This window comes from Australozyma saopauloensis, chromosome 5 (assembly GCF_035610405.1).
Source record: "Australozyma saopauloensis chromosome 5, complete sequence".
Classification (NCBI taxonomy): Eukaryota; Fungi; Ascomycota; class Pichiomycetes; order Serinales; family Metschnikowiaceae; genus Australozyma; species Australozyma saopauloensis.
In genome coordinates, this window is record NC_086135.1 from 298829 (window position 1) to 323942 (window position 25114).

Here is a 25114-nt window from a genome sequence, read left to right on the forward strand (position 1 = left end):
GGCTAGATGCATGGTTGGCTGCAAATTTCTGCATGCTGAGAATTCTCATGCCACCACGGACATTGACCGTTTTTGGTCCTATCGTATCTGTGACATATTGATTTGGGATGATTGGCTATTACACGATGGTACTCCTGAGCGAGATGAAAATTCCTTGAGAATACACTATGGCGGCTGGTTCGGTTTCGTATAGGTTGAGTATGGTGAGTAAATTACTCCATTGAAACGGTCTCAGGATCTTTAGCGAAATTCATGAAAACACAAAGAAAAATGTGCGTAATTCTCAGAAAACCAATTCCTAAAATCATTTTATCCAATGTAGTGGTGGTCCGCTTCCCCTAGGTATCAATTGGGCCCACTTAACTACAAGAAGTGTAATAGTACTTTCATGAAAGGACCAGTTAAAAAAAAAAAAACGAAAGGGCAAAGAAAGAAAACAATTCAATCCGTTCATTCTTGAAGTACATTCGTAGCATATCCACTTGGCCATATCACCAATTGACTTTCAAAGTTGTAGTGATCTTTACCGACTTTCATCTACTTTCACCAATACTCACCCAAGATCCACCACCACATCCGGAACCCGCAGATGTGCCCGAATATACTCTGCATTGTCGCCATCCAGCCCATCACACCGCTCTGCAGCCTCTTCCGCAGTGGCAGCTACCCCCAGGGCCAAATGGCGCGCGATGAGCCGTTCACGCACCAACTCTGGCGAGGTATCCACAAACCAATACTCGTCGCTGGCGCCATGGACCCGGTCCCACGGAGCCTCCTCCAAGCCCACATAATTTCCCTCCACGAATACCACCTTGATTTCTGGACCAATGCAGATATCATTTTCGACTGGATCTTTAATGCTATGGTCGAACAGCGGAGCCCAAACAGAGCCATTCAAACCCACCCCTTTTAATTTTTCTACTGTTTCTACAAAGCTTTGTGAATCAAACGTAAATGGTGCACCCCGTCTTCTCACCGCCTCTGCTGGGTCCGCAAATCGGGCGAGCTGGGCGCGCGAATAGTGGTACCCGTCCTGCGGCAACAGTTTCGCGCCCACTCCCACTGCCGCCAACTCATCCACCACTCTGGTGACCATTGTGGACTTTCCGGCGCCAGGAACTCCAGCGACTGCTATCACCACTCTTGTGTTTTCGCTTTTGTTTGCGAGTGTGAGAATTCGCTGGGCGAGTAATTTGGTGTCGCCAATATGGACTGGCTTTTGACTGCTCGCTGGCATTTGGTGCGGGGCAATGGGAAGAAATACTTGTGTGGGTTTGCTCGAGTGGACGAATTGTTCGTGTTATATGTTTCCGATTGGGAGTCTGTGTGGCAGCATGTTCCTAGTGTGGAGACGGTGCGCGCGCAGGCGCTGGAGGCTAATATTGCGGACTTTGATGGGGAGAAATTGCGATACTTGGTTTCGCAAATCGTAGCTATTTTTGAGGCAGACTCTCTTTCTGGCTGCGAGCCGGAAATTCGCGAGACGAGTGCTGCTTTAAATTTTCAGGTGAGTCTCTTGGACTCTTTGCAGTGGACGTTTTTGTTAGCGCCATGTGATGAACAGACCAGAAGCCAGTTCTTCAAAGCGCTCTGTGAGGTGAACATATCAAATCAGAAATATCTACTGTTTCAGACACGCAAGTTGTACAAAATCATCAAGATTCAACAGAAGTATGCTCTATATTTGGAGGAAAATTATAAAACTGTCAATGGCTCGGAACTCATGGATAAGTATCGCCGCCAGCATCCGGAAGACGCACTACACCTCCAGACGTTTTCCAAAGAATCTTTCTCGGAACAGTGTCTTACTGACTACGAACAAGATGACGTTTCTGACCAGGAGTCGCCCATGGACTTTTTTGCGAAACTGATGCGTCAAACGGCAGCGGGGCGTCTCGGTGTCCCAGACCTGAGCCCGATTAAAAAGGAGCCTACTATGATCGAGGGGATACGTGACCCAATGCAAATTGGTGCAATTGCACACAAACGGCCAAAACTAGAAGATTTTGGCGACATACCGCGGCCCAAAAGAATAAAACGAGAGGACTCTTCGCCGGGAACACCAGCCAACTTGCCCTCGTCACCAACAAAACAAACCTCTTCGTCTCCTGCGAGACTGGATGGTTCATCTCCTCGCAGACGTCGTATCGGACGCATCGGAAGACGCTAGCGTGCATGCAACTATGAATGTGCGAGGGTAGTCCATCGTTCTACAAGTAGCTCTAAAGACTTTAGTTGATCCTCTGTCATTAACGCCTTGTAGAGCAGATGCAAGATCGAGGTCCACAATTCAACAAACTCGGCAAGCTCCTTCATATTGGTAGGTTCCGAGTACATCGTAGGTTCCAGGTGGTTGCGCATGTTTTTGGATCCTATCGTTCTAGGAAGAAAGTTACTGAACACTGGGAGCCAAAATCGGATCATGGCCTGTTCTGCAGCTTGAAGCGAAACAATTTGCTCCTCGCTATAGCCTACAAGGATGTCAAGATCTGCACCATACTCTTCCGAAATCGCACGTTTCACAATAGAAACTACAATTATTTCGATCTCATGGTAAACTTTTTCAATAATTGTTTCTGGCAGATCCACGTTGGGCAAAACCGGGACCTCCACCTCTCTTACTAGCGTTTGCCCGGACAATTCTCCGTACTTATTGACATTTTCGGAGTATATTTTTTCTGCGATGTCTCGTGCGCTCATACGTTCTCGATATGAAATGGTCAAAATCTTGGACAGAAGTGCCTTCATGCACAAGTTTTTGTCATCAGACATAAGGACCTGTAGTGTCATCGGACAGTGCTGTTGCAAGAAAACACAGCAATCTAGAATAGCATCATCACCACTAGCCAACTTATTAAGTCTCTCCTTTGGCGCTTGGCCGCGGACAGTGTCAATTCCCTCCGCTAAACAGTAGTAGATCCAATCATTAGCCTTTCTGGCCGATTTCCCAACGGAATGACCATTTTCAGTTCTAGTAGAATTCTTGAGACCGTCAAGCTCACGAATTACCTCATTTGGTATGATAATCACTAGCAGATACATTCCACCAATGTCCTTTAAGTCGTTTAACAAAGAAAGGTGCGCTAAGATGAAATTAGTGTCGATAACCAAGTATGACATATTTCCCCGTAAATTCACTGTCTCCGACCGTAGCATTGACGTATCTAATTCCATATTGTTGAATTCTGATTCGTCATGAGTGTGTATTGTTTCTGGTTCGGTAAATGCTAGCGGCTCGTCCATTTCATGGACTTCATCCATTTCAATTTCTTGTATTTCATTTCCGTCAGCTGCATCAACTTGAGTTTCTTTTTTCTCTGTCACCCGAAGTCTGTACGAGGACGTTTGAGTGTGTTTCCCCGATGTGATTGTGCGGTGCTGATCCTTCAGCGAAAGGCCTTCACGGGCATATCTAGACGGTAGTGTCATAAAGCTAGTGTTGTATCGTTACTCTTCGCGGAGATTATTGTATGTTTTGACGGTGTTTACATACAGTTATGTAAGCAGATTGTTAGCAAAACAGAGGCAGTTAGAAGAGGGAAGTGGGCTTCTAACAATAAAACAGAAATTCTTTGCAATTTTAAGAAGAAAATAAATTTTGCATGAAGTTTACCTGATTGTTTTGTGTCGAACAAGAATAGGGAAGTTTTCTTCTATGATTCTAGGATTGATTTCATCTACAGATTCCAGTAAAGGAAGAAATCTTGAGAGAACCTCAAAATAAAAGATTCATAGTAATTACTACTATTCAAATGCCATGGCTGGTTGATGTTAAACCACCACGACTTATGCAAGAACTACCGCTAAATACCAGTACTCAGCGGCAGTGTAAGGATGCCAAGGAAAAACTCGAAAACACTGACTCCAAGACTCAAAAGCATAATGACGATGATCATCATGGTGATTCTCTTGGTGCTCGATTCGTTGATACTGTCACTGATGATGTTCAGAAACTCTAAGAAGACCTTACACCTATCATTTAGAACCTGTACTCGCTCTTCCATCTCTAGATATTCACGGACCGCATTATACAAGGGATGCAATGCAGGCTCAATATACCAGAAAAAGGCAGGAGTATCTAGAATAGAGCTCGAGAGATTAACGTCAACACGGAGTTTGAACAATTTACCGGACTTCTTCAAAAGTTGTTGTCTCTTGAGACCTAGTCGGCCAGTCAAAGCCAATTTCTTGGGAAGCTTGGAGATCAGTTGCAAACTGTGCACCATTCTGCTCTCGAACAAGCATAACTTTGTCAGTTGAGCGATCGCGTAAGACATTGTCATTTTGATCAAGTGATCACCACTTCTTAGGGTGATCATGTCGTTGTATATTCTTGGACGATGAATTTGTGAATCGTACTCAAAATGAAACTCTTCAGTTTCGATGTCTTGTTCGCTAATTGCGTTGGTGATGAAGGGTTCTGGGAGCTCGGAAGCAAATGCTAAATCTGCCAAAATATTCTTCTCATGCGTTTCTGAAAGGTTCCAGAAAACAACGATACCGTACTGTAAGACAAACATCTCGGCATGGTGTTTTAGAAGCTCCGATGGGTCCTCCAGTTGGCCCTTCAGCTGATCCTTAGAAGTAGAGGAAGAATGCAGAGGTTTCTGTTCATGGGTGCGACTCTCTTTGACGGTGCTAGTACCTTCAAGTTCGTGAGTGCTAGCTGTGTCAGAATGGCTCAGGGAGCTACTACTTTCACTGATTGATTCATCCATTGGAGGTGCGAAAAATTGGGGCTCTGAGGGATCAAACGGACCACTATTCTCAGCAGCTCCATTTTCGGGATCCATGGAATAGTTGTTAGCATCTTCTGGCGTCTCAACTCCGGAGTAGTATTCATACAAGTGGTCCGCAAGCTCACTTTTATTGATCATTTTTTCGACGAGCTGCTTATTGACCAACGACTTGGCAGTATCGTTAGATTTGACTCGAAATCCATCTGATCCAGGAAGTAAGGGTAAAGTGTAAGGGACATACAAAGCCTCGTCGTATAGACGAGGTTTCACGTTGTGCACTTTGGTCAAGAAGTCCATGAGAACCGGTAACTTGAACTCTTCACAAATGTAGTATGCGGTTACCCTACTAAACTCCTTGGCGCGCATTTCCTTGGGCATCAACTCGGCCCGACTACGTTGGAGCTGGAACTGAAGATCGGCGTTCCGCAGATCCAGCGCTGCTTGCAGCATATCTACACGGGGCAATTGCGGACCAGTGTAATGGTCAGGAATGAGTACAAGTCTCTGAGACGTTTTCGACGTCCGTGTGGGCAAATTCTGGGATAACTTAGGAATGCTCCGGATATTCTTCCGGCGAGCATCCTGCTCCAACGTCGGCACCCCATCCGCAGGCAGCATGCTCCGCTGCGGAGGCGAGTACGGATTCGTCGGTGGCAGAATCGGGAACCGGCTCTGCCCAGACGGTATATCACTCAGATAACTGAGAAGCTTATCAACAGAGATATCTGTATATTTGTTAGCACGAGCAGCGAAACGGCGGTGCAAACCCTGTGTGGACGAGCGAGGCGAGCGAGACTGTGCCAGAGGACTTCCATTGCCATTGGTGGACGAGGCGCTGTTTCTCTGTTGCAGTTGTTGGAGTTGTTGAAGCTGCTGCTGTTGCTGCTGTTTGCGGAAGTTTTGGCCCGCAAAAGGCGCCCGAGTCCCTTTTATGTTGTTCAGTCGCAGGTCTGTGACGAGAATGGACGGCAGCCGCTTGGCCGTTGGTCTCAGGGACCCGTTTTGGTCGGACATTGGTGATATTAGATGAGATCAGTAGTGGTTGTGTGTAGTGTAATAGATGGGTTGGACGTGGCTGCAAATGGGGTTAAATGATGGAAGAAGTGGTGCATAGTTTTGGGGTGGAAGTGGGGTTTTTTGATGAGGGGAATTGAGTCTATTTATGTGTTTTGGAATTGCTTTTTTGAGGCATTTTTTTTTGCTTTGGTGCGTTGGTAGTTGTTCAAAAGAGGTGTAGTCTTCAGGGTTTAGTGCAGAAGATACACTTCCGGAAAACAATTAGAAAAAGTCGGTGCGATAAACTTAATCTCAAAGATTTTTTGTCTCTTGTTTTTGTTGTTGTTGTTACTTTTCTTGTTGTTTTTTGTTCTGCTTGCAGCAATTGGTCTGGTTCGGTTCTGTTCATACGTAGAAACCACTCCAACCGAGATAAGCTCTGTTAAATTGAAACGTTAGCAGGAAACTTGAATTATTGCACTTATCGATTTCATCTGATTGGGCAGCTTGCGACTGCAAGGCGTGATTTAGTGTCAGGTCAGCAAAAGTGGATAATTCCAGGGGATTAGAATCGAGATCGTAAATGAATTGATTCCAGCATTAAAAGCATTGTTACGGAATGTTGAAATTCTGAATGAATATGTATGTGGCTTTACTCTTCGGCCACATTTTGACCACTGGCCATGGGTTGATGTAACAAATGGTGCATCAAATTCGCCAGGCTGAGAGAACAAAATCTAGAAACAGAATCAAATTCCACAGAGGCAAACAAACTATTGCCGCTAAGAGATCAAACTAGCCAAAATTGCATTTCAATTCATATAACTACCAGGTAGAACGACATCCTGCCCGAGACTTTACCACTACCAAATACAGACGAAGTATGTATTTTTATGAGCTGAACATCCAAAATATCAAAATGAAATTTTCAAACTCTATTTATTTGCTTTAGACTCGATACTTCTACAATTATGCTTGTCTCAAAAGAGAGTGAGCTGCAAGCTGGAAAGCTTCAAAAAGAAATTATCGGCACAAAGAGGTCGAAGATTCCCAAAAACTTTAAAAATTTTATCGATTGATCCAAGAAATCACGAATAATGGCCTCATCTCCAGGTCGATGAATCAGAAAAGAAAGAACCACAACCAAAAGCAATCACAAATAAAAGATTAAAAAAAAATCACAAAAACAAAAATACCAGTTGGGAACACTCAGTAAAAAACCAAAACAATTGCCAAACTCACCCTCCTCTCTAATTTCTCTATCAATTTACACCAGATCTTATCGCTTATCACGTGAAGTGACTCCATGATCTCCAGAAAACTACTATTTTCCGTCATCTTCACCATTTTTCTCGCAAGCTTGATCCGCACTTTCGTCACGAGACCCGTCCTGAAAGTCATGTCCCACCCGTACGCCAGAGAATTGGAGGTAGCCACATTGGCCGTCAAAAGAGCCTCGGTTCTTACGAAAAAACTAAGCGACTCGATCGCAGAAACGTCCAAATCGGGAACGCAAATCAAAAACGACAAGTCGCCGGTCACCGTTGGTGACTATGCAGCACAGGCTATCATCAATCATGCCATCAAACTCAACTTTCCGACAGATAACATTGTTGGAGAGGAAGATTCGGAATCGTTGAAGGAAGAGACGGAGGAGGCCCAGCAGTTGACTGGAAGAATCATGCAAATCATTGCGGATGTGCAGGCACAAACATCTTCTTCTTCTGATGTGCTTGGGACTCTCGATCTGGTGAATGCAGTGTATGACAGTATAGACTTTGGAAACTATGAAGGTGGATCAAAGGGCCGCTTTTGGGCATTGGATCCAATTGACGGTACCAAGGGCTTCTTGCGCGGTGACCAGTTCGCTGTTTGTTTGGCATTGGTAGAGGATGGAAAGGTTGTTTTGGGTGTAATTGGATGTCCCAACTTGGCTGAGAATATCCAATCTAATGAGAACCAATCCGGTGTAGTCGGTGGCCTCTACTCTGCTATCAAGGGTTTGGGCGCTTACTATACTCCATTATTCGAGAACGAGGAGTTTGTTCCTTTGGAGCGTCAGGAAAAGATCCATATGTCAAGCACTACTGATCCTGCTGAATTGAAGGTTGTGGAGGGTGTGGAAAAGGGACACTCGTCGCACTCGACTCAGAGCCTTATTAAGACCCAGTTGGGCTTTTCCGAGGAGACTGTGGCTGGCCAAACAATTAACTTGGACTCCCAAGTCAAATACTGTGTTTTGGCCAAGGGCCTGGCTGATATCTACTTGCGTTTGCCCATCAACGACAAATACAGAGAGAAAATCTGGGACCATGCTGCCGGTAACATCTTGTTGTATGAGAGTGGTGGTCAAGTAGGTGATGTTCTGGGTACAGCCTTGGACTTCGGCAAAGGCCGTCTCCTCGACTCCCAAGGTGTCATTGCCGCCAACAAAAACGTGTTCTCCAAGGTCATTGCTGCTGTGGAGAGTGTCCTTCTGGAGGAGAAAAAATAGTTTTATAGAGCTGCTTAGTGTGCAATCTAGTTGAGTAATTAATTTCTATGTACATTGTGCGACATTCACTCTGTAATTTCCACCACTGAGTAATTCTGCTTTCCAACTCTAACAAGAAGCAACTTTCCGTCAACCAAGTGGTTCTCCTTGTCGAAAAGTACGACATCATCCTGGTCCAAAAGTTGGTCGCGGTTCAAACCGAGATATACGCCTCCGGCGCGAATAGTGTTTTTTGTTTCACTCTTAGATTTACCCAAGATTGTAGCAAGAAGAGTGCTAAGCTTCAAATCGTCTGGGTTTTTGAAAGACGACAAGCTGACTTGCTGCAAAATACCTGAATTCTTGAACTTCAGGATGAGCTTGTCGGCAGTTAAGTCATCATCAAAAGGTTGGTCAGGAGTGGGGAACAAGAAACTCGTGATGTATGCCATCTCGTCGCCCACACCTGGTCCATGGACCAAGTCTACAACTTCTCTTGCCAAAACACGTTGGGCAATTCTAAGACCCGGATCATCTTCGTGTTTTGGAAGGATGTGACCATCAATGGACTCCAGAGGAAGAAGGGTAAACATTTTCAAGAGCTTGGCCACCATTTCGTCCTCTGTGTTGATGAAAAACTGGTAAAGCTGGTATGGAGAAGTCATGGTTTTGCTAATGAACACAGCATTTCCGGCAGACTTACCGAATTTTTCACCCTTGGGGGTCGTCAACAAGGGTACAGTCACACCGAAAGCAGGGAGTTCACTCTTTTTATTGCCCAATCCACCGTACTTCTTCTGAGCTCTGGAAATAAGGTCAATTCCAGCGGTGATGTTACCCCATTGGTCATTGCCACCAACTTGAACATTAACACTGTGCTCTTTCATGAGGTGCCAGAAATCGTAAGCTTGGAGAATCTGATAGGAGAACTCGTTGTAGCCAATACCCTGTTGAGAATCCAAACGAGACAGAATGGAGTCACGAGCTAACATCTGAGACACACGGATGAGCAGACCAAAAGAAGCCAAAAAGTCAAGGAACTTCACGGACTGCCACCAGTCGGCGTTGTTGACAGATTTCACGTTCTGCTGTAGAAGTGCCGTGTCACTTGCGCCCGGCACATTTCTCGACTTGGCGTACTCAAAACCGTTCTTGAAAAAGCCCTCAATTTGGCCTCTGATTCTAGCCACGTTGTTCTCCCTCTCAATTTGTTCCATCTGCGATCTCTCTGTGGTTCTTCCACTAGGGTCTCCTATGGCACCAGTTGCACCACCTACAAGGCCCACAACGCCATGGCCACGTAAGGCAAAATGTAGAGCCACCATAAGAGGAAGCAAGTTGCCCAAATGCAACGATTTTGCCGTTGGATCAGCGCCACAGTACACGTTTAGTTTGGGTTGACCTTCCTCGGTCAATTCGAACAAATTGTCGCTCGTGAGCGACTCTATGAGATTTCTGCTTTGAAGATGAGTTATCAAAGAGCCCGCATACTCATTCTTGAATAGCCCAGCATCGTCTGTGAGCAGAGAGACGGTTGGTACGATAGATATGGTTTCTGGTGGAATTTCGGCTGTAGGAACATCCGAGTAGCGGCGCAAAAGCAGAGCTGCTCTCAACGTACGAGCTCTTGCCGATACTGTTCTCAATCCGGCAAGCCGAAGCATTATAAGTGGTAAGTTATGGAGGTTGATGTAGTTGGAAGGTGAATTTCCGGGGTACATGTATGCAGATTAGATTTGGCGACAGTTCATAAAAGCGGAGTTTATTTCTTTCAAAAAACGTGATTGAAATACAAGCTCATTTTATCTCAACGAATCTCTTTCAATGACTGTGCCCTGAATCCTTTTATTTGCAGAGCTGCTTGTGTATTTGAGAGTAACTGAAAAGGTGTCGATTCTCTTTCATTCTTATAAGATTCTCAGTTTATTTGTAAATGCCAGCGAAATATAAAACTTGTTTATTATTTTTGTTTTGCTTCTTTATGCTCAGGCTTCAAGCCTTGTTTTCACCGCTGACAGAGAATTAATCAATTCAATGCATCTTAAGACCTAGCAAAGGTGGGATTTACCAGTAGAAAAATAGATTTGCCCCATTTTTATGAACTGTGTTCCCTACACTCCATGACAAGTGTCTGTCGCCCAAGCCAATTTGCAAGTTCCTTCCAGATAAGTGGCCTAGACTATCGCTTCCCTTTATCTAAAAATAGAGAAGGATATGTCCGAGAATCCTCAAGTTTAGATATCTATGAATTTGTACGGTAGAATTGTTGAGTCATCTTGGGGAATAGAGAGCTTCGATACTTAGAACTGAATCCAACACAATTCAAAATTAAAGAACAAAACAATTGTCCACTACAATTTGATTCTATTTTCCACAAAGTATTCCAGTTCTTTTGAACTCAAAACTCTTTGCCCTTCATACCAAGGCAACCTTTATCTCGAACCAAAGAAGACCCAAGATCTCGAGGCCATACACACCAAAGTCCGAGAAAAAATTCATAGAATAGTCATAATGAAATTCTCCAAATTTTATAAGCTCTACCCCGCATTTCCTATCGTGGCCATCTTTAGATCCGCGATGCTCATCGCCTATACCAATACCCATCATGTCTGAACTCATCCAAAACCATGCAAATGGGCAGGATCAGAAGAAAAGAAAGAGAAAGAGACTGAAAAAGGGAAAGACTGAAGAAATTCAGCCCCAAGCATCGGATGTACGGGTCAACAGAACGAACAAAAAGCTCAAGTTTGGTGATGACGATGAGCTACTGAAGCTTCCTGAAGACGGTAAATCAGAAGCCAATGATTTGGACGTGGAACCATCACGTATAGTAGCAGATCTGGCTGTTTCCAAAGATCTGTCGACTTCGGCAGAGCCACAAACGCCGGAATTGATCCAAGATCAGGCACAGAAATCGACAGCCAAGGAGACCTTGGTACTTGAAAAGCCGCTGGTTCAGAAGGTTGAGAAACGCAAAAAGCATGTAAAGAAGACTTTCTATGAAAGCGATAACGACGACGACGATGACGATGATTATGGTGGGTCGCTGTTTAATGTGGGAAACAAGACATCGCGTGCATCTCTCCGAGAACAGGCCCAGCGGTTGCTAGAGTCTCGTCAATCTCTTCCGATCTACCTTCACAAAGACAAAATCGTAGACTATGTCACGCGAAACCAGGTGACGGTGATAATCGGAGAAACTGGTTCGGGTAAGTCCACCCAAATCCCACAGTTCCTCATGCCGCTCAACAAGAAAAGAATTGCTGTCACACAGCCTCGTCGAGTTGCTGCTGCCTCTTTGGCTGCCAGAGTCAGCGAAGAGTACGGCTGTGTTCTAGGTCAGGAGATTGGTTACCAAGTGCGGTTCTCCAATGTGACTTCTCCCTCCACCAAAGTCAACTACCTTACCGATGGTATGCTTATTCGTGAATTGATGCTCGATGCTACCTTGTCCAAATATACCACCATTGTCATTGATGAGGCGCACGAGCGTACCGTCTTGACAGATCTTATATTGGGTTTCTTGAAGCAAATAATACTATCCAAAAAGAGAACGGATCTCAAGATTGTCGTCATGTCTGCTACATTGAATGCTGAGCTCTTCAGCAAGTTCTTTGACCATGCTCCTATTTTGTTCGTGGAGGGTAAGATGTACCCTGTATCGCGTCACTATTTGGGAACATCCTCTGAAGATATTGTGGATACTATGATCCGAGCAGTGGTGCAAGTAAACATGTCTGAGCAGGAAGGTGATCTTTTGTGTTTCCTCCCCGGTCAAGAAGAGATCGACAACTGTGTCAACATTCTTACCACTCTAGCGCCGGAGCTTCCGAAAGAAGCACCCATGATTGTTGCCCTACCGCTCTATGCTGCATTGTCTCCAGGAAAACAACTGAAAATCTTTGAAAAGCTTTCAGGCCGTAAGAGAAAAGTGATTCTCGCCACTAATATTGCTGAGACATCTATTACTGTGAGTGGAGTCAAATACGTCATTGATTCGGGCTTGAGAAAAGTCAAGGTCTGGAAACATCAGTTGGGTCTTTCCACTTTGCTCACAACACCAATATCCCAGGCCTCAGCCAAGCAAAGAGCAGGTAGAGCAGGTAGAGAAAGCGCTGGAAAAGTGTTCCGTCTATACTCGGAGAAACTCTTCCTCAACAAGCTTCCAAAGCAGCAAGAGTCCGAGATTCTTCGAAATGATGTCATTCTTCCGGTTCTCACCTTGAAGAAAATGGGCGTGGATGACCTCTTGAATTGGACATGGCTCGAGCATCCCGGTCGTGACAGTATCATAAGCGCTCTTGGAACCTTGTACACTTTAGGTGCCCTTGACGGGCAAGGAAAGGTCACTCCGTTGGGTTACAAAATGGCTATCATGCCCTTGCCTCCAGCCCTCTCGGCTGTGCTCATTGAAGGGTTCAATAGAGGTGTAGTCCGTGAGGTTATAGACATAATTTCTTGTCTCTCGGTAGACAACCTCATTTTGAACGTTGGAGGAAATGGCGAGCTTCGTGATGAAATAAACTTCAAAAGGAGGCAATACTGCCCCCTTGGTACCAAGCTGGGAGACTTGATTGCTTTGAAGGAGTACTTTGATTTCTTCAAGAAAATGTATGACTCCAAGAACACTGCCGAATTGAAGATGTGGTGCAAGGATCTATTTTTCAGTTTCAAGGGCTTCAAGAACGTGCTCAAAGTCAGGCATCAACTCACAGAATATCTCACTGCCACGGTGAAACAAGACACGTCCATCTCTGATCAAGAGAGGTCGCTGCAGTTGAAGAACCTCAAAGCCCAGCTAGGCAGAAGCGACATTGAAGACGATGATGATGAAGATGACTTCAAGGAATTGCTGCATCTGCTTAATATTGAGCAGATACTCAAGTCCTTTTTGAAGGGATACGCTTCCAACACTGCCATCGGTATGCCCGACCGTTCGTTCCGTACATGCGCGACAGGTCAACTCATCAGCATCCATCCGTCATCGAATCTTTTCGGAAAGTCGGGGCTTGATGCTGTCATGTATATTGAGTATGTGTACACGATGAAGGCGTATGGAAGAAACTGTTCTCAGATCGAGTTGTCGTGGTTACAAGAGATGGCGCCCAACATGCTTAGTGGTGCCAAGGAGAGCATTAATGAGTAGAAGCATGAGCACTGATGAGCAGTGCCAAATAGTTGTGTTCTAGTACCGATACTACGTTTTTTCGGATGGATGTATGGAATATAAAGATATAGACAAGAACGGGCCAAGTGAATTTGCAAACCAAACCAAGATCACTAAATCAAGAATCATAGTTCATTTTCCACTTACATATTATTTCTCTATTTATCGATTGTAAATCATAGAATTTCAACTCAAACCCCGGTTTTGCAGCCAGTCACTATATGTACCACCTAATACTACTACCACATTATGGATCTAGAACCAATTCCACTCATCATAACCTCCGATGAGTACGGCCACGACCTGTCCTATGGAAACAACAAGGAATGTCATCCACTGTCAAATTTGGCCCTCTATGGATATCTGATTCTAGCAGTGACGTGGATTTTGTTCCTGGTCACCATAAACTCGATATTCAAGTGCTGGCGCTGGATCATCGAGCCTTTGGCGTTGTCAGAGGATACTATGGGGCTATATCAGTGGCTTGTAGGCTTTTGCGAGTCTTTGGACAGTCTAGTGGTCAGCATGTGGTGTGTTTATGTGGCTGTGTGGTGGTGGGCGCTTCTTCTGTGGATAGGGCTCAAATTGTTTCGGCAGTCGAAAGGCACGCAGACATGATGCTGAGGAGGTTTACTTTGGCGTGCAATTGGGATTAATTTTGGGGTGTACTGACACCATAGCATTTTGGAATATAGGTATGTATAGGATAATGAGTAATAATAATACAAGAAACTTGAAAAATCGAGGAAATGGTGGACTTTCATGTAACTAGGAACTATTGAAAATTCTTTGCATTGCTCTGGATGGTGGAGAAGCATCCCTGTGGATGGTGGTGAAACATTCCTCTGGATGGTGGTAAATGGGAGCTTGAAATGTGATGGGAAGAGGTCCCTTGAACACATATGGAAAAGCCCAAAAAGGCAGGAGTTTAGAAATAAACAGTCATTCAAATTCTGATCTCATGTCTGATATTATCCAGTACAGCGTCGCGTGCTACCGGCTTAATGATGCATTGTCTACGAAGATCCATCTTCACCCCGAGAAGCAGTCCATTCAGAGGAGCCGCTCTGCCGTCCCTTTACAGCTGCATCGGTTGCACTAGCACCAGCATCCTTTGTCGCCGTCGCACTCCTCAACAGAGCCTGCTCTCTGCCATTGCGAAGTAAGTATGTATCATAAAATCGCTTCAAACATTCCGATTCGGATTTAGAGTCGCTTTTGATTTCTGTCCATAGCTTGTGCGCCAATTTGGCATTAATTCTTCGAAGCGCATTCTTGATCTGGCGTTCATCTGCCACCAGACTCTTTGCAATACACTTCTCTGGACTAGTCACGTACTTCGAGGATAAATCCACAATGAGATCATCGCCCACGCCAATGACCCAACTCATTTTCTTACCCCAATTATTGCAATATAGAGAGGGCTCGTTCCATGAGTTCTCACATGGATCTAGATGGATCCACTTCTGGAGCGCCCTACTATAGTACTCGCACCAAACATGATCCTCGTAATTCCATATGTAGCGCAATTTCAGGTCTGTGCCCAAGACAGCTTTAAGCACAAGCATGAAGCAGTTGACCCACTCTCCACAGCGACCGCGGCGTGTCTCTAAAAGCGACACTGGATTGTTCATTCGAGGAAACGAGACCTCACGCGAACAATCTCGACATCTATATTGCTCAATTACACCAATAAGATGTGGTCCTGGCGTGGTAGGTCTACCGGCACCTAAGGATTCCATATTATCGCCATCAGAACGGCAATTGGGACATTCTGGTTTGTTGATCCACCGAAAAAAGTCTTCTTTGAAGTATCTAAGTGTTTCCAACACCAAATGGTCCTCGTATCCTAGTCCATCGTTGCTTTTCTCTCTTTCGTCAACGCCCGAGTATATTTTCGGCAAGTCAATTGTATCGAGGGCAATCTCAACTGCTGTTGGATCGTCGTAGAACTGCAAATGTTTGTGGTTAGATAGGGCAGAAGCAATGATCTGTGAGTTTTGGTTTAGGAGGGGCAACTGGGCCAGTTTTGCGGCATTTTTGGCGGAAATTTTCGCATATGATTCGATGAGAAGCGATTCTAGCTCAATTGGAGTCAATTGCAGCATTCTGGGGGTTCAAAAAAGTAGAAACTGGGGTAAATACAACAAATGGTGGGGTGAAAAAATAACGACAACTGCAGGACTCGAACCTGCGCGGGCAAAGCCCAAAAGATTTCTAATCTTTCTCCTTAACCACTCGGACAAGTTGCCTCTTATGAAATTTTTAAAGAGGGAGTTAGATATATTCTATAGATCCAATTTTATTTTTTTTTGTGGGTGTATTGTTTTAGGCCCAAGACTTCATTATTTTTATTGAGAGTATTTATCTTCATTGACTAGTAAAAGTGCTACAAATTATAGATTCAAAAAAACACCCTCGTTTCAACCAAATGGAAGAATCAAAAATGACTTCTTTTATATAAATTGATATAACAAAATCCAAAACGATAATTCTTTCTGTTATATTCTTCAATCTCATCATATTCTTACAGTATTTCAAGGTGTCCTCTGTATACACTGTATACACTCATATTTACCTTTCGTCAAACACAAAACCACCCCACATTCTCTTCAATTCGTAGCATAAAGAATGGCTAAGTCTGCAGCCAAGAAGAAACAGGGCTCCCAACCTTCCCCATCTATAAAAGGGGCCGCTTCTCCCCCCTTAAACCCATATAATTCAACCCCACTCTACAATCTATTATGTGGCTTTAGACGGGCACAAGACCAGTGGGTGGCCCGGTACGTGACCATTTTGAGTGCTGTGGTGTTGTGGAGCGCCGTCGGTTTGGGTCTGTACTCGGGAATGGGCCAGAAACCCATCAATGGCGACTTTGAGGCACAACGCCATTGGATGGAGATTACAACGCATCTTCCGATCAATCAGTGGTATTTCTATGATCTCCAATACTGGGGGTTGGACTACCCTCCATTGACGGCATTCCATCTGTGGCTTTTCGGTGTGGTGGGCAACTTTATTGACCCTAGGTGGTTTGCATTGGATGTCTCCAGAGGTATCGAGAATCCGCAAATTAAGACGTTTATGCGTATGAGTAGTATTATCAGTCAGCTTGTATTCTTTGTGCCTGCAGTGATGGGCTTGTTGCATCAATTGGGTACGCAGAAGAAGAACTTGACCCGAATGAACCATATCATAGTGATTGCCCTCATTTTGTATCTGCCTGCGCTCGTTCTCATAGATCATGGCCATTTCCAGTATAACTCCGTGATGTTGGGGTTGTTCTTGCTTTCTGTGGGCGATCTCATCAAGGGTAATCTTATGCTAGCCTCGGTGTGGTTCATGAGCTCTATTCTCTTTAAACAGATGGCGCTCTACTATAGTCCATTCATCTTTGTTTACATTTTGGCGCGTCTTTTTACGCCGAAGAAAACTTTGGGTGCCACGATCTTGTCGTTTAGCTTCGGAAGACTTGTCGTTGTGGGATTGACAGTGATTGTCACTACGATAATAATGGTGTTTCCTTTCTTGCTTGCTGCCTCCAACGGCTCCGAAGCGGTATCTTTAATCAAGCAAATTCTTATCCGAATGTTTCCTTTCGAAAGGGGACTTTTCGAAGATAAGGTGGCCAACTTCTGGTGCTCCACAAACCTAGTGGTGAAATACAGCCAAAAATTCACCCATGAGCAGCTCAAACTCATGTCTTTGGTGTGCACGATCGGCGCATTCACTCCTCCGTGTGTTATGATTTTTTGGAAGAGTATCAGAAGACAGTCTCATAATCCAGACTATGTCATCTATGGGTTCAGCGCTACAGCTTGGGCGTTCTACTTGTTCCTGTTCCAGGTCCATGAGAAGACTGTATTGGTCCCATTGGTGCCTACATTATTTCTTCTTCTCACCACTGATCGCAGCACTATTGCTCACGTTCAATGGATCAACAATGTGAGCATCTTCAGTCTTTTCCCACTCCTCAAAAAAGACGGCCTCTCTTTGCAGTACTATTCGATGTTTCTCATGATCAACTGGCTAATGGGCGGCTTCACTTTGAGTACAAAAAGCAATATGTTGTGGCCCTCTGGCAGCAACTTGTTGAGCAAATTAGTCATTGTGTCATCATACCTCGTCATCCCGATCTATCACCTAGTCGAGCACAACATACTCCCACCTTCGCGCTTTCCAGACCTTTGGGTTATTGCCAACACCACATTCTCATTTGCATGCTTTAGTTGGTTCTACCTCTGGCTCATGTACAAGATTTACAACCTTTAGGGAATATTTGTTACCATCTATAAAATAAAAACAACCGAGAGAAAGAGAAAACAATACAAAAAGACCATAGCTCCCATGCTACAATGGGACGTTTTCCAAACGTTCAACATTTTCTGATACCCACACAGATACCACCGCAGAAAGCTGCGAGACTACTCAAGAAGCCCTCTCCACTCAGTGGGCAGCAGGCGTCACAGGCACCAAAACAGACAAAACAATCCATGCAGAATTCTGTACACTCGTTGTTCTCTCGTTGATATCCACTCTCCTCGTCTCTGAAGGTTGCAATTGTTTCTCTCTCAGCCAACGAACGGTTCATGTCCATCAGAACCGGCTTGGGCTCCTCACGGATATCTTCCGCAGAGGGCGACTGCACGAGCTGTTTTGGAGAAGATGCTATCGATGAGCGTGAACTGGTATTCATGATTGATTGAGGTCTTTGCGACGAATTTGAGAATATGAATGAAAACTTTGAAGTTCGAATGTGGCACCGATGTAAATGCTAGTGAAAGCGTTTGCGTTTGGGTAGAAAAGTTCTGTTTCGGTCGGAAGGTGTAGGTTTCCGGTGAATTATATCCTGGTTAATCGGCTGTACAAATGGCCTGACCAATCTGAATTGAGCGTCTGAAGCGAAAGAGTTATGATCCCATACACGGGGCGAAACAGGTGATATAAGAAGCGAAAAACACTTAAAGGGAAGGAATGTCTGTGATTTTTTGGAATGATCTATAGAAAGCAGCACTGTGTGCAGTCCGGTACCTTTTTCGAATATTTCCCCGAACGCAGCGGAGATGATGACCGCCGTATGTTTCACTTTTCTGAAAATATGGCAGAAATCCCATGATTTGGCTTGGAAAAGCCTAACTTTTTTATTCTCGATTTTTATCCGTGGTTTCCACGATTTGGGGAGGGGTGTGAACAGTGGAGAGTGATATTGATGTCCTAGGGAAGTATAGCGGTTATGAAGCAATGTCTGTGATTTGTTTTACCCTTTGCCGCTCTTGGCCGCCCTTTATTATCTTTCTCGGTCTTCTCGGTGCTAACTTATCTTGGAGAGTGGAGATAGCACCCATTGACCCTGAACAGGTAAGCTTGTATTAGTTGATTTGGGCCTATCATATGATGGAGTATCTATTCAAAAATTAATAGAGAAGAGAAAATCTGATGTCTCAGTATGTGGTGTTGTTCACGTATTTGTATTTAATGAGCTAGATCGGATTACTGAGGATGCATCAGTACCCACTGAAACTAGTACCTCGTAGTCTTGGTTTTCTCGAAAATCTATCATTGGAAGAAACTGCTCAAGTCATGAAAATAAAACGTAGAAGATTTTTTTCAGTACAGACAATTGATGGCTGAAGAATGTATAGGTAGTTGAGAAACACAAGCCAGAAGGCGATTGTGCTATTCAGATGGAGACTGTAGAGGTCAATCTGGGACGATTTTGGAGACTAGAGTCTCACCACCAAGACTCCAAATAGATGAACGTGTTTTTCTGCGCCGAAATCAACTCCACTGCCAGTCTTCCTTGAGCAAATAGAAAGCCACTCGCTAGCAAAGCCTAAAATAAGAGCAAAACTCATTTTAATACTTTAAGTTCTTCTTTTAAAATATACTAGATATTTTGAAATTTCCCAAACGTACTTTGATCCAAAAAGTCACTGTTCACTATCCGTTTTAAAAATACAACAGAAAGAACCCTAACAATACATAATCGAAAATAGCAGTGTAGAAAACAGTAAATACGTCTCAACTCAAAGAAACAAACTCAAAATCCAATATCTGATTTTATAAAAGATTTTGCCATTTTTCTCCTCCTCTATATCTATCTATCTTTTGATTGCCACCTTCACTTTAACCATTTCTTTCAAGTAAATGAACAACTTCGTAAGATTGAAGGGGTGAGTGGTTTGTCTCAGCACTATAACAGTTGAACTGAATACATTTTGTGGAGTCAAAGCGAAGGTTTGGTGTGCTGATGAGCCAAAAACCGCAAAACAACGATCTGGGGACCGCCCACGACTCCCTCTTTAAGGAAAAAGTCGCTCTTCTACGGCTCTACTATCCGCAATTTCTGGAAATTGCCCTCACGGATCTCCTTCTGAGCTGTGATTCCGATTTTGACGCAGTGAAGGGCTTAATAAGCGGAGAAGTGCCGAAAAAGCGAGCTGCTTTGACACAAGGAAGTCTAGGAGTGGCCAAAGCTCGAAAATTACAAGCTCCAGCTTCAGTCTCCTCCAAAACTTCACTGAAGAATGGTAGACAGAAGATTACTCTTAACACACCACAAGACGTAGAACACCATTTGGCGCCATATGCATCTCTTCATCTCAATTTTCTTCCGAAAGAAGTTAGCGAGCCTCTCCTTGCTGAACTCATGGAGCAGCGACACGCTTACAAATACAATCAATTCTACTTGTTCGGCAATAGGTGTGAACTGAGTCATCTGTTGGGGATGTACTCGCGGCCAGAGGCCGAATACGCTCAGATGGTCTACAATGGATTGAAACGTAGCAAACCTGCTCTCTACACAGAGAACATGGAGAAAGCATGTGTGTGCATGGAGGAGTTGTTGAACAAAAAGATAATACCCAATGAGCCACAGCCGCAGTGGAACGTAGACAAACGCAGTGACTCTAACAAGGAATCCTCAGAGAAAAGTGAAGAGAAATTTAGATGGACGAGTGATTTTTGCTTGGTTAATTGCTACGAGAAACTACAAAGCAACTTGGCGTGGCATTCAGATCGTCTCTCGCACATTGGACCATTAAACTACGTGGCGCTGTTATCTCTCGGGACCACTAGGGTGTTTAGACTACGAAATACTTACAACAAGAATGCGCCCACGTATCACATTCCACTCCCGCACAATAGTATCTTGCTTATGAAACCCGGATGTCAAGAGGAGTTTCAGCATTGTGTCGGTCCCATGAGCAAAGCTATAGCGCTACATGAGACCGCTGGGTCGCTAAGGTTTGGTATTACAGCACGGCACTACCCTCCGTTTTTCATTCAGAATCTGCCCAAGTGCCGATGTGACCTCTCGATGATTCTTCGGCGCTCGTACAAAAATGTAGCCATTCGAGGGCAATACTTTTGGGCCTGCGAGAATATCTACCAAAACAAGGATTGCGGTGCATTCCATTGGGCGGACTTCGATAATGTGTCTGGACACTACATTGCCAAGGATACCAGTGCAATTCTGACATGGATTGCTCCCGAAGATACGGAGAAGCACGAATATGAGAGGAAGAAAAAAGAAACTGATTTAAAAGGTCCTGATGGGAGACCTGATGGGAGACCTGAAGGCGATGGTGTTGGAAGAAGCGCCTGATTAAAACTTGAAACGCGAAGTAAGAATGATCATCTCCTCACAAAAAAATTCATTGAATCTAGGCCAGCACATCGTCCTCTTCACGTATCATATTAACTCATCTGGTACAGTCAGACATTCATATGATGTTTGTATCACCATACCAACAATACCGCTGCCTCCAAAAATTTAAGCTTCCATACTCAAAAACGACAGTGTCAATTTCAAATCTCCAGATAAAATAAAATTATATCAAGTGTATTTCATTTCTTATCTACGGAATCACCGTTTTGCACCCATTCCTACATATACTGCCAGTCTGCTACCCCCACCAAAACCAAAGATGGGCTATTTCTGCCAGAATTGCCTGGCACCGATAAACTTGGACGATAGTCTTCGAAACCTTTCAGACCAGCAGCGTCACCTCCTTGTTTCGCGTGCTGCAAAAGCTCCTCCAACGCCGGGTTTACCGGCTCCAAAGTTTATACCAAAAGACAGACTTGAGCGGTACAATCGAGCACTTTCGCTGAATCCGACGGAAGCAGAGCTACGCGATAACACACAGGGCTCTCATGCCGAAAATTCGTACGATTCGCATCGCTCGTTCGTGTACATTTCCGATAGTGAAGAAGCGCAAGAAGGAAACAGTGCTAATGAGCACCAGGAGGATGAAAATAGGGAGACAAACGGACATGCGAAAGCACATGCCGTTGAAAATGGCTCCGACCAATTGCCGGACTTCTCCAAGGTCAAATCGCTCAATCAAGTGTTCCGAATCCTTCTGACAAACCAAGACGTAAGCCATCCAATGTGCAAGGAGTGTGCGGCGCTTTTGACCGAAAACTACAAGCTCAAGTTTGACCATAGTCAGCGCGAGAAGGAGCAATATGCGTCGTTTCTCAAGAAGCTCAAGGACCGTTCCAGTGCTCCTACCTCTTCTGAGGCAGCTTTAGATGCAAAATTAAGCGGTGCCGAAGCAGAACTCCAAGAACTTCGTAAGTTGGAGGAAGAAAAACTACAGGAATTGGAGCTGCTTGAGGACAAGCATTCAGAGCTCATGCAGCAGATATCCCAGCTAGATAGTAAGCTCGAGGAGATAAACGAAACGGAGCTCAGTGAATTGTTCAAAATGAAAAACACCTTTACTTCTAATCTTCAGCTTGAGCTGGCCCGCTTGGAACAGGCCAAGGCGCTCTATAAAAAGCATCTCAACCAGTTGGATCGCTTGCGAAGTTTCAATGTTTACACCAGACTATTCGATATTCTGTTCGATGCGGGCGACGGGTTCGGTCGCATCAACGGTTGTCGCTTGGGATACCGTGTTCCTTGGCCTGAGCTCAACGTTTCCTTGGGGCATGTGGCAAGACTTGTTACTTTTTTGAAGCTGCGCTTGGATGTGCAGCTCGATTCTTACAAGATCGTGTCGCTTGGTCTGAAATCTTATATTGTAAAGTATGGTCACAAGACTGACGAAAGTGCTGAGCCCGCCCAACAGACAGAGCTGTCTCTCCACAGTGCTAACGAACCTGCTAGCACAACCTCTTCGAACCGTTCCGGAACTGTTCTACCTCTTTACTCATCCAACGAGTTTACCTTGGGCAAGTTATTTAATTACAATTCCATCGATGTGTCGATGCTTGCGCTTTTGGATATATTGAGTCTCTTTGAGAGAGACTTGGTCAAGCGGGACGAGGGTTTGGCATTTCCATACGTGATTTCCGCCACAAAGGGAACAATCGGTGGGCGGAGCATACGTCTTTCATCTAATAGTCCTTGGACGGAGGCCTGCCGCTACTTACTCACGGATTTGAACTGGATTCTTTCCTACGTCAGTGCGCAGCCAGCACCAGACACTTAGTCTCGAAAACTTATTTATTGGAAATATATTCTAGTACAAAAACTACAACTTAATATTTTGTGTATTTGATATTATTCACGACAGTACTGAAATGAACATCAGTGCGTTTTGCAGCCATTGGATCTATCCTGCAGCTAAGATTTTGCAGCTTAATTTAAGTCACTCATGCTGAATCTTATTCTCCCATCTCTTTTTTTGACTAATTTATAAATTCACTAGTATCCAATTAGATCAAGGGTAGCCATTAAATCGTTTGTGACTGTCGTTCTGTAGTAGGTATGTGAAACATAGGAATGATTGCAAATTGTAAATTGTAATATTTAAACTAACGACAGGAGGGCAAAGATTGCGATAAATTGAGTTAAAACTCAATACAGAAAGTAAAATTTGCCACTCAAATTACGTCCAATTAAAGATATTTGGCTCCTTTCTGTTCTAGGTGTAGTATAGAAAAACAGAGAGATATGTCTAGCCCCAATAAGTTAGGCGATTGCGAAGCCATAAATAACTTTCCTACTTGTTGGCCATTTCCTTATGGCCAAGGCTTCGATCCCCGTCATGGCGCTTCGGAATTTACCGTTCATGGCGCTATATCAGGCAACCTAGCCAATAGCCACCACAAGGAGAGTCACCGCACCAGTATTTGGGATAGATTACGGGATATCAGCATGGACCGGGCAGATTCAAGAAAGCCACAGAGCTCCTTAAATAGATTTTCCGAAGCCTGCTCAATAGCTCCGATCAGAGAACAACTTCAGGGTCCTGACTGTGGCCTAGGAAGTTTATTCACTGAAAATGGTAAGGAGCTGAGGTACTTCAAGAAGGTATTCTGTGATTCATCCTTGCTAGCTGCCTCTCTCTGTGGTTCGCCAAGAGGGAAGTTCACCCAGCAATTATGCACAGCACTGAACCAGCGCTACACAATTCCCAGCGTTGAAATGGAAGAAGAAAGCTTTGTGAAACATGATTCATCGCCTCTTTTTTCTGTCAATTTGCCGTCAACTTGCAATCCAAACTTCATGGGCCCTAGCGTTGGCAGTCTTCATAAGTTAGAAAAACAAATTGGTGATCCAGATGATGCTCAGAATTTCATTTCCATGAGACTGCTAAACTCAAACTACATTTTGGATGCTTCAATTTTGGAACAGAAATCGCCGTTTCCGTTTGACGTTTCCGATTCAAGATCTATCAGGAAGGATTCCAGTTGTGCATCACAAGGCAGCTGGAGACTGAGACCTCAACAATATGGTAGAATTGCCGCTTCGCCAAGAGAACCCTCGCGTTCTATTTTGAATCTTCAAGAGACTTCAACGCCGACATTGACTAAAATTCTTCCAATAACCGAGAGCGCCAGGCTATTTGACGATGATGAGCTGAGAACCCAGTCTTCAGATGAGCTGGATATCAGCTTGGACAGTATTAGAAGCCTGCGTTGCGGCCATGAGGGCCCAAGCCAGCTTACTTTCAAAGCGGAATCGTCTGTCGAACAAACATCGACCACAGCAAAACGAACGGCACGGAAATCTGTTCTAAAACCTCATCAGGGTTACCAGAGCTTTCGCAGGGTGAGTCGTTCGATTGCAGAATCTGCAATTAATCCCGCTACTGACAGGGAAAGTGAGGACATCAATAGTGATTCTGAATCACCGACAAATGGAAAGTTTATTGTTAAGCTCAAATTTGATCTGATTAAATCTAGAGTCACTGTCAGTCGATACATGATGATGCTGACTTGTCGTATGAAACCGCAGCGGAGAACCTACAACAGGAAAAAGGGCCCAAATAAAGGGAAGATTAGAAAAAAGCAAGCCTGGGAGGATAAAAAAATGAGGCAAGCTACTGCGGCCTCTGGTGGGATCGAAAATAGAGCGAACAAAGGCGGGCCAAACGAAGCGTCCAAAGCAACAGGATCAAACACATACTCAAACAAACCCAACGGGTGCTGGACGTGCCGCATCAGACACAAGGCATGTCCCCAGGACGGAGAGATTTGCAGCGCATGTGTGCGGCTCCATCTCGACTGCGACCGATCGGCCACCACACCACACTACATTGTCTCACGCGAGGCGTGCAAACAGAGGAAGAAGGAGATCAAGGAAGTGACCGATGTGTATCGTCGCATAGCGTTGCAGGCCGGGCGAAAGGTGCAAGTATGGATTCGAAAGAATGGCACAAGACGGCGCCAGAAGCTGTGAGGCGCCACGACAGAAAAGGGACGCAGTTGCGGTACTTTTGCGAGTCATAGCGGCGGTGCACTATTTAGAGTAAAATTAATGTATCTACAGAATTGTTGGCA

The 25114-nt window shown here is 44.5% G+C and overlaps 11 protein-coding genes and 1 non-coding gene across 12 annotated transcripts; 6 read left to right on the forward strand and 6 right to left on the reverse strand.

Annotated features, from left to right (window-relative positions):
* Positions 1 to 553: 553 nt before the first annotated feature.
* Positions 554 to 1237, reverse strand: PUMCH_004025 (uncharacterized protein; the record flags this gene model as incomplete). Its single annotated transcript, XM_063022977.1, has 1 exon — positions 554 to 1237. The coding sequence occupies one exon, from the start codon at positions 1235 to 1237 to the stop codon at positions 554 to 556; it is 684 nt and encodes a 227-aa protein (XP_062879047.1).
* A 944-nt stretch (positions 1238 to 2181) lies between these two features.
* PUMCH_004026 (uncharacterized protein) lies at positions 2182 to 3429 on the reverse strand (the record flags this gene model as incomplete). The annotated part of the gene is made up of 1 exon (XM_063022978.1): positions 2182 to 3429. The coding sequence occupies one exon, from the start codon at positions 3427 to 3429 to the stop codon at positions 2182 to 2184; it is 1248 nt and encodes a 415-aa protein (XP_062879048.1).
* A 374-nt stretch (positions 3430 to 3803) lies between these two features.
* On the reverse strand, positions 3804 to 5753 carry PUMCH_004027 (uncharacterized protein; the record flags this gene model as incomplete). Its single annotated transcript, XM_063022979.1, has 1 exon — positions 3804 to 5753. One exon carries the CDS (start codon positions 5751 to 5753, stop codon positions 3804 to 3806), a length of 1950 nt encoding a protein of 649 aa, XP_062879049.1.
* Positions 5754 to 7041: 1288 nt separating this feature from the next.
* PUMCH_004028 (uncharacterized protein) lies at positions 7042 to 8229 on the forward strand (the record flags this gene model as incomplete). Its single annotated transcript, XM_063022980.1, has 1 exon — positions 7042 to 8229. One exon carries the CDS (start codon positions 7042 to 7044, stop codon positions 8227 to 8229), a length of 1188 nt encoding a protein of 395 aa, XP_062879050.1.
* Positions 8230 to 8294: 65 nt separating this feature from the next.
* PUMCH_004029 (uncharacterized protein) lies at positions 8295 to 9929 on the reverse strand (the record flags this gene model as incomplete). Its single annotated transcript, XM_063022981.1, has 1 exon — positions 8295 to 9929. One exon carries the CDS (start codon positions 9927 to 9929, stop codon positions 8295 to 8297), a length of 1635 nt encoding a protein of 544 aa, XP_062879051.1.
* Positions 9930 to 10813: 884 nt separating this feature from the next.
* On the forward strand, positions 10814 to 13354 carry PUMCH_004030 (uncharacterized protein; the record flags this gene model as incomplete). Its single annotated transcript, XM_063022982.1, has 1 exon — positions 10814 to 13354. One exon carries the CDS (start codon positions 10814 to 10816, stop codon positions 13352 to 13354), a length of 2541 nt encoding a protein of 846 aa, XP_062879052.1.
* A 1037-nt stretch (positions 13355 to 14391) lies between these two features.
* On the reverse strand, positions 14392 to 15483 carry PUMCH_004031 (uncharacterized protein; the record flags this gene model as incomplete). Its single annotated transcript, XM_063022983.1, has 1 exon — positions 14392 to 15483. One exon carries the CDS (start codon positions 15481 to 15483, stop codon positions 14392 to 14394), a length of 1092 nt encoding a protein of 363 aa, XP_062879053.1.
* A 62-nt stretch (positions 15484 to 15545) lies between these two features.
* On the reverse strand, positions 15546 to 15627 carry PUMCH_004032. The gene has a single exon. It is a non-coding gene; the product is annotated as a tRNA-Ser (tRNA).
* A 379-nt stretch (positions 15628 to 16006) lies between these two features.
* Positions 16007 to 17647, forward strand: PUMCH_004033 (uncharacterized protein; the record flags this gene model as incomplete). The annotated part of the gene is made up of 1 exon (XM_063022984.1): positions 16007 to 17647. One exon carries the CDS (start codon positions 16007 to 16009, stop codon positions 17645 to 17647), a length of 1641 nt encoding a protein of 546 aa, XP_062879054.1.
* A 1978-nt stretch (positions 17648 to 19625) lies between these two features.
* On the forward strand, positions 19626 to 20981 carry PUMCH_004034 (uncharacterized protein; the record flags this gene model as incomplete). Its single annotated transcript, XM_063022985.1, has 1 exon — positions 19626 to 20981. The coding sequence occupies one exon, from the start codon at positions 19626 to 19628 to the stop codon at positions 20979 to 20981; it is 1356 nt and encodes a 451-aa protein (XP_062879055.1).
* A 322-nt stretch (positions 20982 to 21303) lies between these two features.
* Positions 21304 to 22818, forward strand: PUMCH_004035 (uncharacterized protein; the record flags this gene model as incomplete). The annotated part of the gene is made up of 1 exon (XM_063022986.1): positions 21304 to 22818. The coding sequence occupies one exon, from the start codon at positions 21304 to 21306 to the stop codon at positions 22816 to 22818; it is 1515 nt and encodes a 504-aa protein (XP_062879056.1).
* A 464-nt stretch (positions 22819 to 23282) lies between these two features.
* PUMCH_004036 (uncharacterized protein) lies at positions 23283 to 25013 on the forward strand (the record flags this gene model as incomplete). The annotated part of the gene is made up of 1 exon (XM_063022987.1): positions 23283 to 25013. One exon carries the CDS (start codon positions 23283 to 23285, stop codon positions 25011 to 25013), a length of 1731 nt encoding a protein of 576 aa, XP_062879057.1.
* Positions 25014 to 25114: the final 101 nt, after the last annotated feature.